This window comes from Perca fluviatilis, chromosome 13 (assembly GCF_010015445.1).
Source record: "Perca fluviatilis chromosome 13, GENO_Pfluv_1.0, whole genome shotgun sequence".
NCBI classification, from domain to species: Eukaryota; Metazoa; Chordata; class Actinopteri; order Perciformes; family Percidae; genus Perca; species Perca fluviatilis.
In genome coordinates, this window is record NC_053124.1 from 9,106,165 (window position 1) to 9,118,511 (window position 12,347).

At 43.2% G+C, this 12,347-nt stretch overlaps 1 protein-coding gene across 1 annotated transcript in view; it reads left to right on the forward strand.

Moving 5' to 3' along the window:
• Nucleotides 1-12,347, forward strand: part of ctdp1 (CTD (carboxy-terminal domain, RNA polymerase II, polypeptide A) phosphatase, subunit 1) — a 105,091-nt gene that overhangs the window by 52,206 nt on the left and 40,538 nt on the right. The window contains exon 13 of the mRNA XM_039820872.1: nucleotides 6,550-6,744. Coding sequence (XP_039676806.1) covers nucleotides 6,550-6,744 — 195 coding nt within the window. The remainder of the gene's footprint in view (nucleotides 1-6,549; nucleotides 6,745-12,347) is intronic.

Below are 12,347 nucleotides of genomic sequence, written 5' to 3' on the forward strand. Positions count from 1 at the left end.
TGTGCTCAGAAATTAGCTTTTGCCACTGCCTTGAAAAAAGTGTCATTGAAATTGACCAGAATAACTTTCTTTTATTTTTCTATTTCTGCATAAAGCCCTGTTTGTTCAGATGTAACCATTTAAAGTACCATGCCTAACTCTTAGGCTGGCCACACACTGCCTGCGTGGCGTTTTTTGTCTTTTCACACCAGAAACGTGTCTGACGCGGCGCTGCTGCTGCTAGCCTTGTCCGTACACATGTATGTTTCCCATTGATAAACTGCACTAAAGCAGTAGTATACTTCATGTTAAACATAAACATATATAGTGATTTGATTACAGCAAAGACAACGTCGGCAGTATTGACGGCAAAATAGGCTACAGAATATTTCGTTCTGTATTGACAGGTGCAATATTTGAAAATCTATTATTTTTTTCAAATTACATTTATATCTGCATTTATGTCAAAACTTAGAGACTTTCCTACATCAACATGTAATTTATTAATATGTATTTGTGTCAAAATGACACATAAACATCTTTTTGTATTCTATTTTGCCTGGAAACGCTTCCAACACGCTTTCGTGTCGCGTGAAAAATGGGCGTCGGTCCCGTTTCTAGCACGCACACGTTTTCGAGACATGCGTGTCACGCAGGCAGTGAGCAAGCTCTAACCTGTTAATATGGGAGCCGAAATAAAAACGGACACGCCGCGCAGCTGACGCGCTCACGCAGCCAGTGTGCGTCCGGCCTTAAAGTCAACTGAAATGTGGTACTTCTGTCTAATACACCAGCGAACGTTTCGACAGTGTGACATTTGTTTACGTTTGATAAAGTGCAGTGTGAAAGCTACCCGAACCAAAACGAAAAATGTTGCATCTTCACCCCCCCCGAATTGCACCGAGTCTACCGAACCATAGGTGTGAAAGTGCCCTAAGCTTCTGATTGGGTGTTCTCCGTTGCGTCTGTTGACTGACGTTGCATGGCGTTGCTTGGGGATGCACAATCTATTTGCGTGGCAATAGAGCACTTCATAGCCCTGTATAACATATAAAGATTGCTACTAGGCCTTTCCTCCTTGATCATCAAGTCCACATAGTGCTGGTTATTTATTATTAATGTATTACTCCAAATTCTACAGTCTGTTTATTACAGTCAACATCTGCATTAATGAAATTCCAGGAGCTTCAGTGTCTTTCAGAACCACATTTTTAATAATACAAATGTTTGGATCATACCACCCACCTGCTTATATGTCCATTTGTTGTTGGTGTAAACCTGCTAATATCTGTTGAGCACCGTTATATGGGCTTTGTGTATGGGCTTTGAATGTGCACTTTTTTTTCTGTAGGCCTCTGCTCATCTGCTGTCTGACAGCCGAGTCCCTCTTTTGTTTGACTCTGTCCAGCTCTCTTCATATTTTCACTGCACTGACCGAAAAATAGAATAGTTATTAGGTAGTGATGGGGAAAATGCCGTGACAAGAGAAACATCGTGGTGGAAAGAAAAGCAATTTGCGTTGAGATAAAATCTCATATTGTGTGTTGCTGACAGGGAACAAACGAAGCCCACGTCTAACGTGTGTCTTACTCTGTAATTTTTCGGTGTCCTGTGGGGTCATTCTCATTCAAATTTGATTCAGCAAATGGAAACACTAACCCAACGTGTTCAGAGCTGTTCTGTTTTTTTTTATATTTTATTTCCAGACCAGCCTTGCCTCGGGCACACTTACCTTCTACCTTCACCAAGGCGCTCTGTGGCTGTCCACATAACCAAAGAATTCGGCATTAATTAGCCTGGTTTGATTCCAGTAATAATCTGGCTCTAGCACCTAGAGAATGTCCCCCTGCATTCATTCCAGTTTTCCCTCAGCTACGTGCTATTAATGAGTCAATGGACGGGAGGCTGCATATTCTCTGTGGCAATATCCGCCTGAGATTTCCATTGATTTGATTGTTCGCACATTGGCTAACTGGTCCGTAACCTCGGGGCTGTGTAGATTATGAACTGCTCAAGAAAATACAAACTTGATGAGCTGGTGGAGGTGACAATTTTGCTTTCAATAGCTCGCAGGATAATCCTACGAGAGAGATTACACTTTGGATTGTTTCGGATGGGTGCTAGAAATTGAATGTTATTAGTTTATTACCATACCTCAAACATTATTCCACCTACGGGAGGTGGAGAAAAACAATCAGTTCCTGTTTAGTCTATTATCTATTACTATAGCCCTGTAATAAAGACTGCCTTTGTGACTCCTAACAATGTTTGGCTTTAGTTCAGACTTCCAGAGTATCCGGGAGTTGTTGAGGAGCATGGTGGCCCAATGGTTAGCACTATGGCCTCACAGCTCCGGTTTCCCCCACCATCAAAAACATGTACTAGGTTCTCCTGTCAGTGCCCTTGATCAAGGCACTGGCTCAGATGTGGAGTTGGTCCCCGGGCGCTGTGATTGGCACATGCACATTTGTCGTGAAAAGATACAGGCAACACAATTTTCTGTTCACGTTAACGGTGCACGTTGCCCGGTATCTACCGGACGAAATAGCAACGCGGATTGCGGTGCCACTTAAATGTCTGCGTTGCGCTCTGATGCTCCAAAACAGACGTTAGAGGCAAAAGAAACATTGCTGCATGTCACGCTAGTAAACACTAATAACACGTTACACAGCAGGTAACGTTAACCTATCATTAGCTAGCTACAGTAAACACTAATAACACGTTACACAGCAGGTAACATTAGCCTACCATTAGCTAGCTACAGTAAACACTAATAACACGTTACACAGCAGGTAACGTTAGCCTACCATTAGCTAGCTACAGTAAACACTAATAACATGTTACACAGCAGGTAACGTTAGCCTACCATTAGCTAGCTACAGTAAACACTAATAACACGTTACACAGCAGGTAACGTTAGCCTACCATTAGCTAGCTACAGTAAACACTAATAACACTTTATACAGCAGGTAACGTTAGCCTACCATTAGCTAGCTACAGTAAACACTAATAACACTTTATACAGCAGGTAACATTAGCCACAGTAGTAACTGGATTAAACACTGCTAAAATGCTGACAGCTAAACGGTGTAGTGTGACTGTATTTCACTGTAGAGGATTCCAACAGCGGGACGTACAACATTCTGATCTTAAAGCTATGAGCAGACACAAACTAGCACTCTGGTCTCTGCTGTTGTCTGAAAAACAACACCGACGGGACCGACTTACGACCGACTGCTATCTGTTGTGGAATTTTCCTCACTGTGACTGTCTACATCTAGAAACTGAGCTGCGCGGTGCAGGGAACAACTCTGATTGGCTCATGGAGGCACGTGATCAGACAATGGTTTACGGAGCTTTCGAAAAAAAAAACTTTGATACAGAGCATTCTATGAACGGATTGAATCATTTTAAATATCGCTCGATCACGTGAATTTGATCGTGGGAAGCCAAAATCGTGATCGTGATTAAAATTTGATTAATTGTGCAGCCCTAGTTGTTGATGTAACTCTGTGGTGATTCTGAGCCTGTAGTTTGTGGTTCTCTGTATTGGACGGAATGTTATTGTACCGGTTGTTTCAAAGTGTCCACATCCTGCATTGTGGCCTTCATGGCTAAAACAACCCCCAAGTTACTCTCAGAGCTTGTCTGTTAAATGGGCCCGCCCGGCATTAGTTTTGGCACATACTGTATGTCAGGTGATACGTAACGAGATTGTGTACAGAAACGCCAAAGATACATTTGAGATAGTTTACAAAGTTATACCAGTACATAGTATGTTCAACAGAGTTGTTTTTATGTAAAAGAAAGAATATCTGCCAATAAATGTTTTTTTATTTTCAAACCCAATTATCAATATCTGCCTCCAAAATCCAGTATCTGTTGCCCTACAGTGACAAATCTTTAATAATCAATTTTAAATGAATAGTTAGACCTATCTAGCAATATGCTTATTGGCTTTCTTGCCAAGAGTTGGGTGAGAAGATTGGGTTACATTTTACCTGATAAGAGTGACATGACACTGTCATGAACGTGTCATAAACATGTTTATAATGTTAAGTCATACACGTTTATGACATAACGCTGCTTTTAGTAAGTGTCATTCGGTTTTTGTCATGACAAGTTAGGGTTAGAGTTCATGACAGTGTCATGTCACTCTTATGTAGATACCTTCAAGTACAGTGTTACCGAAGATTGTTACCACTCTCATGTCTGTACTAAATACGAAACTACAGCCAGCAGCAGGCTAGCTTAGCTTAGCTTAGCTGAAACAGGGAAACTGCTAGCCTGGCTTTGTCGAAAGGTTACACAATCTGCCTACCAGCACTTGTAAAACTCACCAATGAACATGTTATATCTTGTTCATTCAATCCATAAAAAAAGACGTATGAAAGTGGTTTACGAGAAACCATGTGCTAGACTTTTTCTTCAGCTGCTGGCTGTACTGTAGCTTCATATCGACTGTACAGACGTGAGAGGGGCCATTTAACTCTCGGCAAGAAAGCGAATACGTCGAACTATTTCTTCAAGGGAACCTTATCAAACGTGTTTGTGTTGTGTGTTTATGTAAAAGCAAATATTGGCTGAAATGATGAGATCAGATGATTTCTTTCAACTCTCTTTTTAAAGCGTTTTATTGGTCAGTCTCTAGTTGACGTATGACATACTGTTAACTGTTGCCCCCAAGTTTAATCACATTCCAAGATTACTGTACAGCATGTAACCCAATTATTTAGAGAAGGAAAACCACTTTCCAGATATAATTAGACGCTTAATTGGAATCTGCAGTGCATCAAGGGAATGGGCAAATGCACCCAGTTCCTCTTCATGATACTTTAGGCAGACTTTAATCATTAAAAAGAAAATGTCATTGGTTCTATTTAATTAAAAGTTACTGTACGTCATGAAATTCACCAAAGGTTAGCGATGTTTTATTTTGGCTCAGATTTGGTGGGCCTCGTATACAAAATAATGAAAGGTCGAAACTAACTGGCATTAAGGGTGTAGACACATTTAGCCGACGGCCGACAGAAAACCCCGTCGATATGATCAGTCGCGTCCCCGAGGTCCAAAAAACTGCCGCAGGACACACTCACCCGACACCAACTTGAGAAACGTAATACGTCTTGATAACAGCAGGCGGCGCTACTCTGTATTGTCGCCCAAGAAATGAAAACCGGAAATTGCGCAACATCTTCTTCTTCTTTGGGAATTTACGGCAGCCGGTGGTATGTTTACCATCGTCACTTCCGGTTTTCTCGTGCACTGGTTCGCTAGTGAAGTACGCGGCGCACCAATGGGCGCTACACTCTGTGTTGTTGCGCACGAAATAAAACCGAGCGGTAGACGTGAACGAAGTCGATTGGGATGTTTCTCCGGAAATTCAAAGCCAGACCGGTCATGGCCACCGTTTCAGAATACGATCTCATATTGTACTAAAATAGTTCACGGAAACATGTTTCTGAAAACATTTTAAGCGAAATAGGCGTGCCGTTTCTGAAATTTCAGATCAACAAAGGGCTGTTTAAAAGATTTCCATCAGATTTTGAGAGACTCCAGTCATCTCATATCCGTCATCTCGGTTGAGTCCCGGACGTCCCGCCGACCGAACATGTCAGGTCGGCCAAAATGAACGCCGACAGCCCCCCAGACGGACGACGGCACGGGACACACCGAACTGATTTGAGTGACGGACCTCGCCAGACTGTCCCACGGCCGATAATCGGCTAAGTGTGTCAGCGCCCTTAGAAGAAGGAGAGAAAGTCATTTTTCTTATCTGCACTTGAGAGTAGTCCATACGCAAAGTGCGAGGATATTTCTGGCAGTTATGTTATAAATGTATACATGCTGAAAATGTTGACATTAGGGCTGGGCGATATGGAGAGAATATCCAGATATCACGGTATTCTTGACCAAATACCTCAAAATTGATATTGTAACACTGTTGTAGGGTCGACGTGCGCTTTGCGCTCACAAATAATCATTTTACAATGCCTCAGCTCAGTTCGTAAAGCGAGCATAAGGTTTACTCCTCGCCACAAGCGCCACCCGGCCTTAATTCTCCAATCCTGCGCCCTTTGCTGCAGCCTTCCCCCCCCCCCTTTCACTTCTTCAGCTGTCCTGTCATTAAAGGCCTAAAATGCCCCAAAAAATATTTTCACAATTATATTTTAGACAAATGATCATCAGTAATGTGGATATAATGACTAAGTGGGTAAAGGCAACTAATAGAACAGTCTGGTACATTCAGAAAAGGACATCACTTTACTGTCACGCAGCCTTTAAAACCAGGAAAAGACAACACTTACCATACAACGATTTTACTAAATCAAAAATCTAAGACGATATCTTGTATCATATCACAATATCGATATAATATCGATATATTGCCCAGCCCTAGTTGACATGCAAACTACAAACTGAAAGCAGAGAGAGAAATCGACCGTTGTGGTGACACGTTATGTCCCACGACCCGGCCCTGTCCAAAGTTTAAAAAATTATCTCACAGAAGCTCCTTTTTCTTTTTCTTTTTTTTCTTTTTTTTTTTTTTTTTAAATGACAACAAAACAGGCAGGAAAGCGACAACGAAAGTGAGGGCCGGGGGAAGGAGAAGCCGGGTAATGAAGAGGCGGAGGAGGAGGAGCAGCGGCAGCAGCCAGCAGCTGGACAGATAGCAGAAGGAAGGCTCGGTCCTCAGGCCGCGAGCTCAGAAGAGAGGATCCAGACGCCATCCACTGAGGCCAGTGTGCCGGCTAGTGTGCCAAGGTGAGACACACGACGTCATTGTGAAATCCACCATTCTGTCTAGTATAGTCACTCCTTCTGGTGTCTTGGCTATTGCTCCTCCAGCAACCCTTCTTAATATAGGCCTTAGTGGTCCCCTAATACTGTATCTGAAGTTTCTTTTATATAGACCTTAGTGGTCCCCTAATACTGTATCTGAAGTCTCTTTTATATAGGCCTTAGTGGTCCCCTAATACTGTATCTGAAGTCTCTTTTATATAGACCTTAGTGGTTCCCTAATACTGTATCTGAAGTCTCTTTTATATAGACCTTAGTGGTCCCCTAATACTGTATCTGAAGTCTCTTTTATATAGACCTTAGTGGTCCCCTAATACTGTATCTGAAGTCTCTTTTATATAGGCCTTAGTGGTCCCCTAATACTGTATCTGAAGTCTCTTTTATATATACCTTAGTGGTCCCCTAATACTGTATCTGAAGTCTCTTTTATATAGACCTTAGTGGTCCCCTAATACTGTATCTGAAGTCTCTTTTATATAGACCTTAGTGGTCCCCTAATACTGTATCTGAAGTCTCTTTTATATAGACCTTAGTGGTCCCCTAATACTGTATCTGAAGTCTCTTTTATATAGACCTTAGTGGTCCCCTAATACTGTATCTGAAGTCTCTTTTATATAGACCTTAGTGGTCCCCTTATACTGTATCTGAAGTCTCTTTCCCGAAATTCAGCCTTGGTGCAGAATTACAGCCACTAGAGCCAGTCCCACAATGAGCTTTCCTTAGGATGTGCCATTTCTGTGTCTGTAGCTATTGGGGAGGAGAGAGGGTGTGGCCTTGACCAACTGCCACTTTGCTCATTTGAAAGCCATGATGTCTCTCTCTCTCTCTCATGGGGGGGCCAAATTCTCTGGGCGGGCAAAGCAGAGAAAGGGGAGGTAACCTTGCTCCTTATGACCTCATAAGGAGAAGATTCCAGATCGGCCCATCTGAGCTTTCATTTTCTCAAAAGGCAGAGCAGGATACCCAGGGCTCGGTTTACACCTATCACCATTTCTAGCCACTGGGGGACCATAGGCAGGCTGGGGGAACTCATATTAATGTTAAAGAAAACTCATAAAGTGACATTTCCATGCCATGGGACCTTTTTAAAAGTCTGGGTAAAGCAAAAATAAATGTGTTCTGAGATGGTCACGCCCATAGAAATAAAATTGATACAGCATTCAAATCAACGTAGCAGAATGGTCAGAGCAGCAGCCATTTTTATGTGTGCCATTGCCATGGTAATGCATGAACTTCCGATAATAAACTGTGCTGGAGACCAGTTGTGCTCCGTCCGCACAAAGGTCGTTGCTATCGCCACGGGCGACCGCTTTATTCGGCTCAAGAATGAGCCGAACAGCGAGCTGCATCGGGTGGCTCTCCTCCCCAGCGGGCTGAGACGCAGTTCACGGCCCCACTGAGGGGGTTGTTGGCTGAAGACGCTGAGCCGAAGAATGAGCCAGTGCGCATTGACGGACTCTATGGTAGCACAGCAGCTAACCTTAGCATACAGCACACATCCACAGCAGTGAACAGTAACTGCCGGTGAAGCCGATTCAGGCTGAAAGGTAGGTTAGCGACGGCTATTTTTGCTTGTGTTTTTATGATTGTGGCATTATCACTAGGGCTGGGTATTGTAAAAAAAAAAAAAGTCTATACCAAAACCGTGACTTTGATACCAGATACTTGTTTCAAGCCAGCCAGCCAATCCCAAACATTACGAGATCTCGGTAGAAGCACGCCGCGTGCCTATTGGGTCACTGACACGGATGAGATTCCCTCCTTAGGTATTGAAATTGGGTATTGAATGACGAGGCATTTTTTCAATACTCAATGCTAAAGAGGCAATTCAGTCGGTGCCTAAAAAGTCGAATTCGGTACCGGAGCCCTACATTTAACGGAGGTTGTTTTTCATGTATTCATTAGACTCAAAGAGCTAAGGGAGCGTGTGGAACGGAGCACACGTGGCGCTCACACGGAGTGAACGAAACAACACCGATGCTACGCGCTCGAACGTTAGCAGTAACATAGTTTTTACATACAGTAGCAGGAGAAGGCTTGTGTTAAGCCCCTGACTGATCAGTCGGCTCCCCGATGGTCCAAAAAGTGCCTCGGAACACATTAAAGGGACGCCTTCTTGAGCGTACGTTCTGCGCGAGCGTGAGACACAATACAAAAAACGAAAACCGGAAATGACGAATGCGTCACGTGGGTCTGGCTTCTCCAGCCGATAGTAATGGCGGCTTGTTCGAAACACGATCTCGTATTTTGTGGACGGAGTTCACCGAAACGTGTTTCTGAAAACATTTTAAGCGAGAAATAGGCCGTGCAGTCGCTGAATCGGTCTTCATTTCAGATCGACAAAGGTCAGTTCAAAAAGATTTTCGTCAGATTTTGAGAGGCGGTCGTCACTCATCCCGCTCGTTATTTCCGGGTTAGCGCTCCACCAATCAGACTGGTCATTGAGTCCGACTGCCCGCCCCTACGACCCAGCAAGTCAGGTCGGCCAACGAAATGAAGGCCGACGGCACGGAACACACCGAACAGACTCGAGTCACCGACCTCGCCACACTGCCCGACGGCCGATTAATGGGTTGGTGTGTCAGGGCCATTAAAGATGACTCCAGTCGTCGAGCCATGATTTCAGGCCGCCCAAAAAAGCCTCGACACAGGATTTTCAATAAGTATTCTCTAACATGTACAACGTGTTCAGCAAAGAAATCACCCATTTTGCTTTACCCGGTATTTAAGTCAAATGTGGTACATGGATATCACATAACTCTCTTTCCCTCTTTTTCTCCGTCTCTCTTCAGCTCAAATATTTACTGTTACACGTTTCCTTAATCGGTTCCTCGGTGGCATCACTGTTGGCGCTCTCGTCCCTCACCTCTGCATCTTGCATAAACACCTCCGGGTGGGAAGGGTGCTTAACTTAAATTGCAGTTGGCAAGAACCGAAACCCATCGAGAACCCCCTTGTGAATGTACTGTATATTTTCCAAGGCTTACTTCTCCAACGACTATTACCTTAACACACCACTTCATCAGCGCGGCTATGCTGAAAGCCAGACGGTCTGGTCCGTTGCCATGGAGACAAATTCCAAACAGACAGCAGGCAGTCGGAGAGTGCTGAACATATTAGTCTGTCATTGCTGAGTTGAGCCAAGCCGTTAGACTGCTGATGGCTTTTTTTTTTTACATCCTTAGCATGAAACATTTTTTCCATGCATTCATTTGAAAAGAAAATTCAGAAAATAAAACTGAGTCCAGCCCAAGGTGTCACAGGCTACGTTGAATATGCATTTCTACAGCTACTGCTTTTGGTGTGTCACTGCAACTTTGTGTATAACTGGATAATCTCTTAAGATCCATACTTGGATAATTTGGCCAGAGGGTGGGGGCAGTTTTTAGCATTTGGAATCCTGTTTGCTGTTGCCATGTTTACAACATATGACCCACATTAACACCTGTGGTGGCTTTATAGAGGACAGATCTTTATCAGTGTTCTCTTTGTAGTGTTGTCTGGATAGGCAAGATCATGCATTCGTGTTGCTCTCTGAAGAGGAGTGGAATACAGAGTGGGTCGGTCCCCTCTTATGTATTAATAAGTACTATGCTATGGGGTCATTAAAAATGGAAAGTCTCTTCTAGGGCTGCTCCCTCTTAGTCGACTAATCGGTTGTTTTGGTCTTAGTCAACTTAGATTTCTTTAGTCGATTAGTCATGTTTTATGCTTTTTTTTTTCATGCTGAATGACTTATTTCCAAGAAACGTACGTGCACATCTCTGTTAAACACAAGAATTAAAGTGGTGCTGTTGCATGACTCTTTGCGGAGAAAAGATCTGTCGATTAAATCAACTAATGCGTAGTCGATGCAATTGAATGAGTGTTAGTCGACTAAGAATTTCTTCAATCGAGCACAGCCCTAGTCTCTTCACACCTGAATATGTTCAGTTCAGTTTTATTTTTACAGCACGTTTAAAAACAACCATAGTTGACCAAAGTGCTTAACAAGCTTAAAAAAATATATATAATGTATATAATATACACAGACAAAAAAAAAGAGAAAAGGACAAGGTGTCAAAGCTCAATTTGAATTGAAAGCCAACAAAATAGTAGTGGGTCCTTAAGCAAGGACTTGAATGTTACAACGGTCCGAGATGTTCTTGCATGAACAGGCAAACTATTCCAGAGGTTTGGAGCAGCCACTGTGAAAGGCTCGGTCGCCTTTTTATTTTTTTAACCTGGATCTGGGCACGTCGAGGAGCATCTGATTGGACGACCACAGTGCTTTGACAGGCGTGTGGGCGGATGTAAAAGCTCCGATGGATAAGAAGGCGACAACCCATTTAAAATCTTAAAAAAACAAGCAATACAATTTTAGACAAGGAAGTCAGTGGAGCCTGGCCAAAACAGGTGTAATGTGGTCACGCTTTTTGGTCCCGGTTAAAAGTCGACACACGGTCTCATTCGCGAGTCTTTATATTCTGGATATCCAGTTTTTCTTTTCTTCTCTGTCAATCTTGTGCTTTCTATGTCCAATTGCTCTTTGAATACATTCTTCTGAAGATAGGTCCAAAATGAAACGCTCAATAATGAATTTAAAGAAAAGAGTTAATTTATCAAAAATTGTATATATGTACATGGACATTAAATTTTCCCAACTGTTGACATTTTTGAGAGTAAAACACACGGAGACCTCTGGCAACACCAACGGCAATGTTTCGCCGCCCGATTGGACCTTATCGGTCACGACGTCTCGTTCTCCGAGACTAAGCTACTAACGTTACCCTGGCAACTACCAGCAACGGGCTGAATATTACATGCTGCCACCTGTTCACCCCGGAACGCGAGTGCCCAGTGTACGAGACTCTTCATGACATATGCAGTTTAGGCGTGTTACGATTGCTTTTGGCTCAAAGCGCTGCCTAAAAAACCAAAACATAGCAACGTAAATGTAGCCTTGGATGTGGCTCCGTATCCATGGCTGCCCAGACCCCAGCAGTCAAGCCCCCCCTCTCCTCGTTTCCCTGTTGGACATTTCAGTTCTGGTTTGACACCTTCGGTTGCTGCTAATGAGTCAAGCCTGAAATACACTGTTCACCGTGTTGCCTAATTGCTGTTGAAAACGCCTGGAAGTCCAGTGGCGCGGAGGAGCTTCACATGATTAGACACGCTGACACACAACAAGTGGAGGAGTGCCAATTTGATTCTGGTGACAGTCGAACAATATCACAGGTTACCTATTTCGTTACTCTCCTCTGTGGCCTCCTGTCTTTCTCTTAAGTCTATGTTCTACACCACTGACAACTCTTTCTGCTTGTATGTTGTAAAGAGTGTCTGTCTAACTCAAATTAGAGCTGCAAAGACTACTCCATTAGTTGTCAACTCTTAACTTAATCACCAACAGTTTTGATAATTGATTAATCAGTTGGAGTCTTTTTTTTTTTTTTTTTTTTTTTCTTTTAAAGGTCCCATGACATGGTGCTCTTTGGATGCTTTTATATAGACCTTAGTGGTCCCCTAATACTGTATCTGAAGTCTCTTTCCCAAAATTCAGCTTTGGTGCAGAACTACAGCCACTAGAG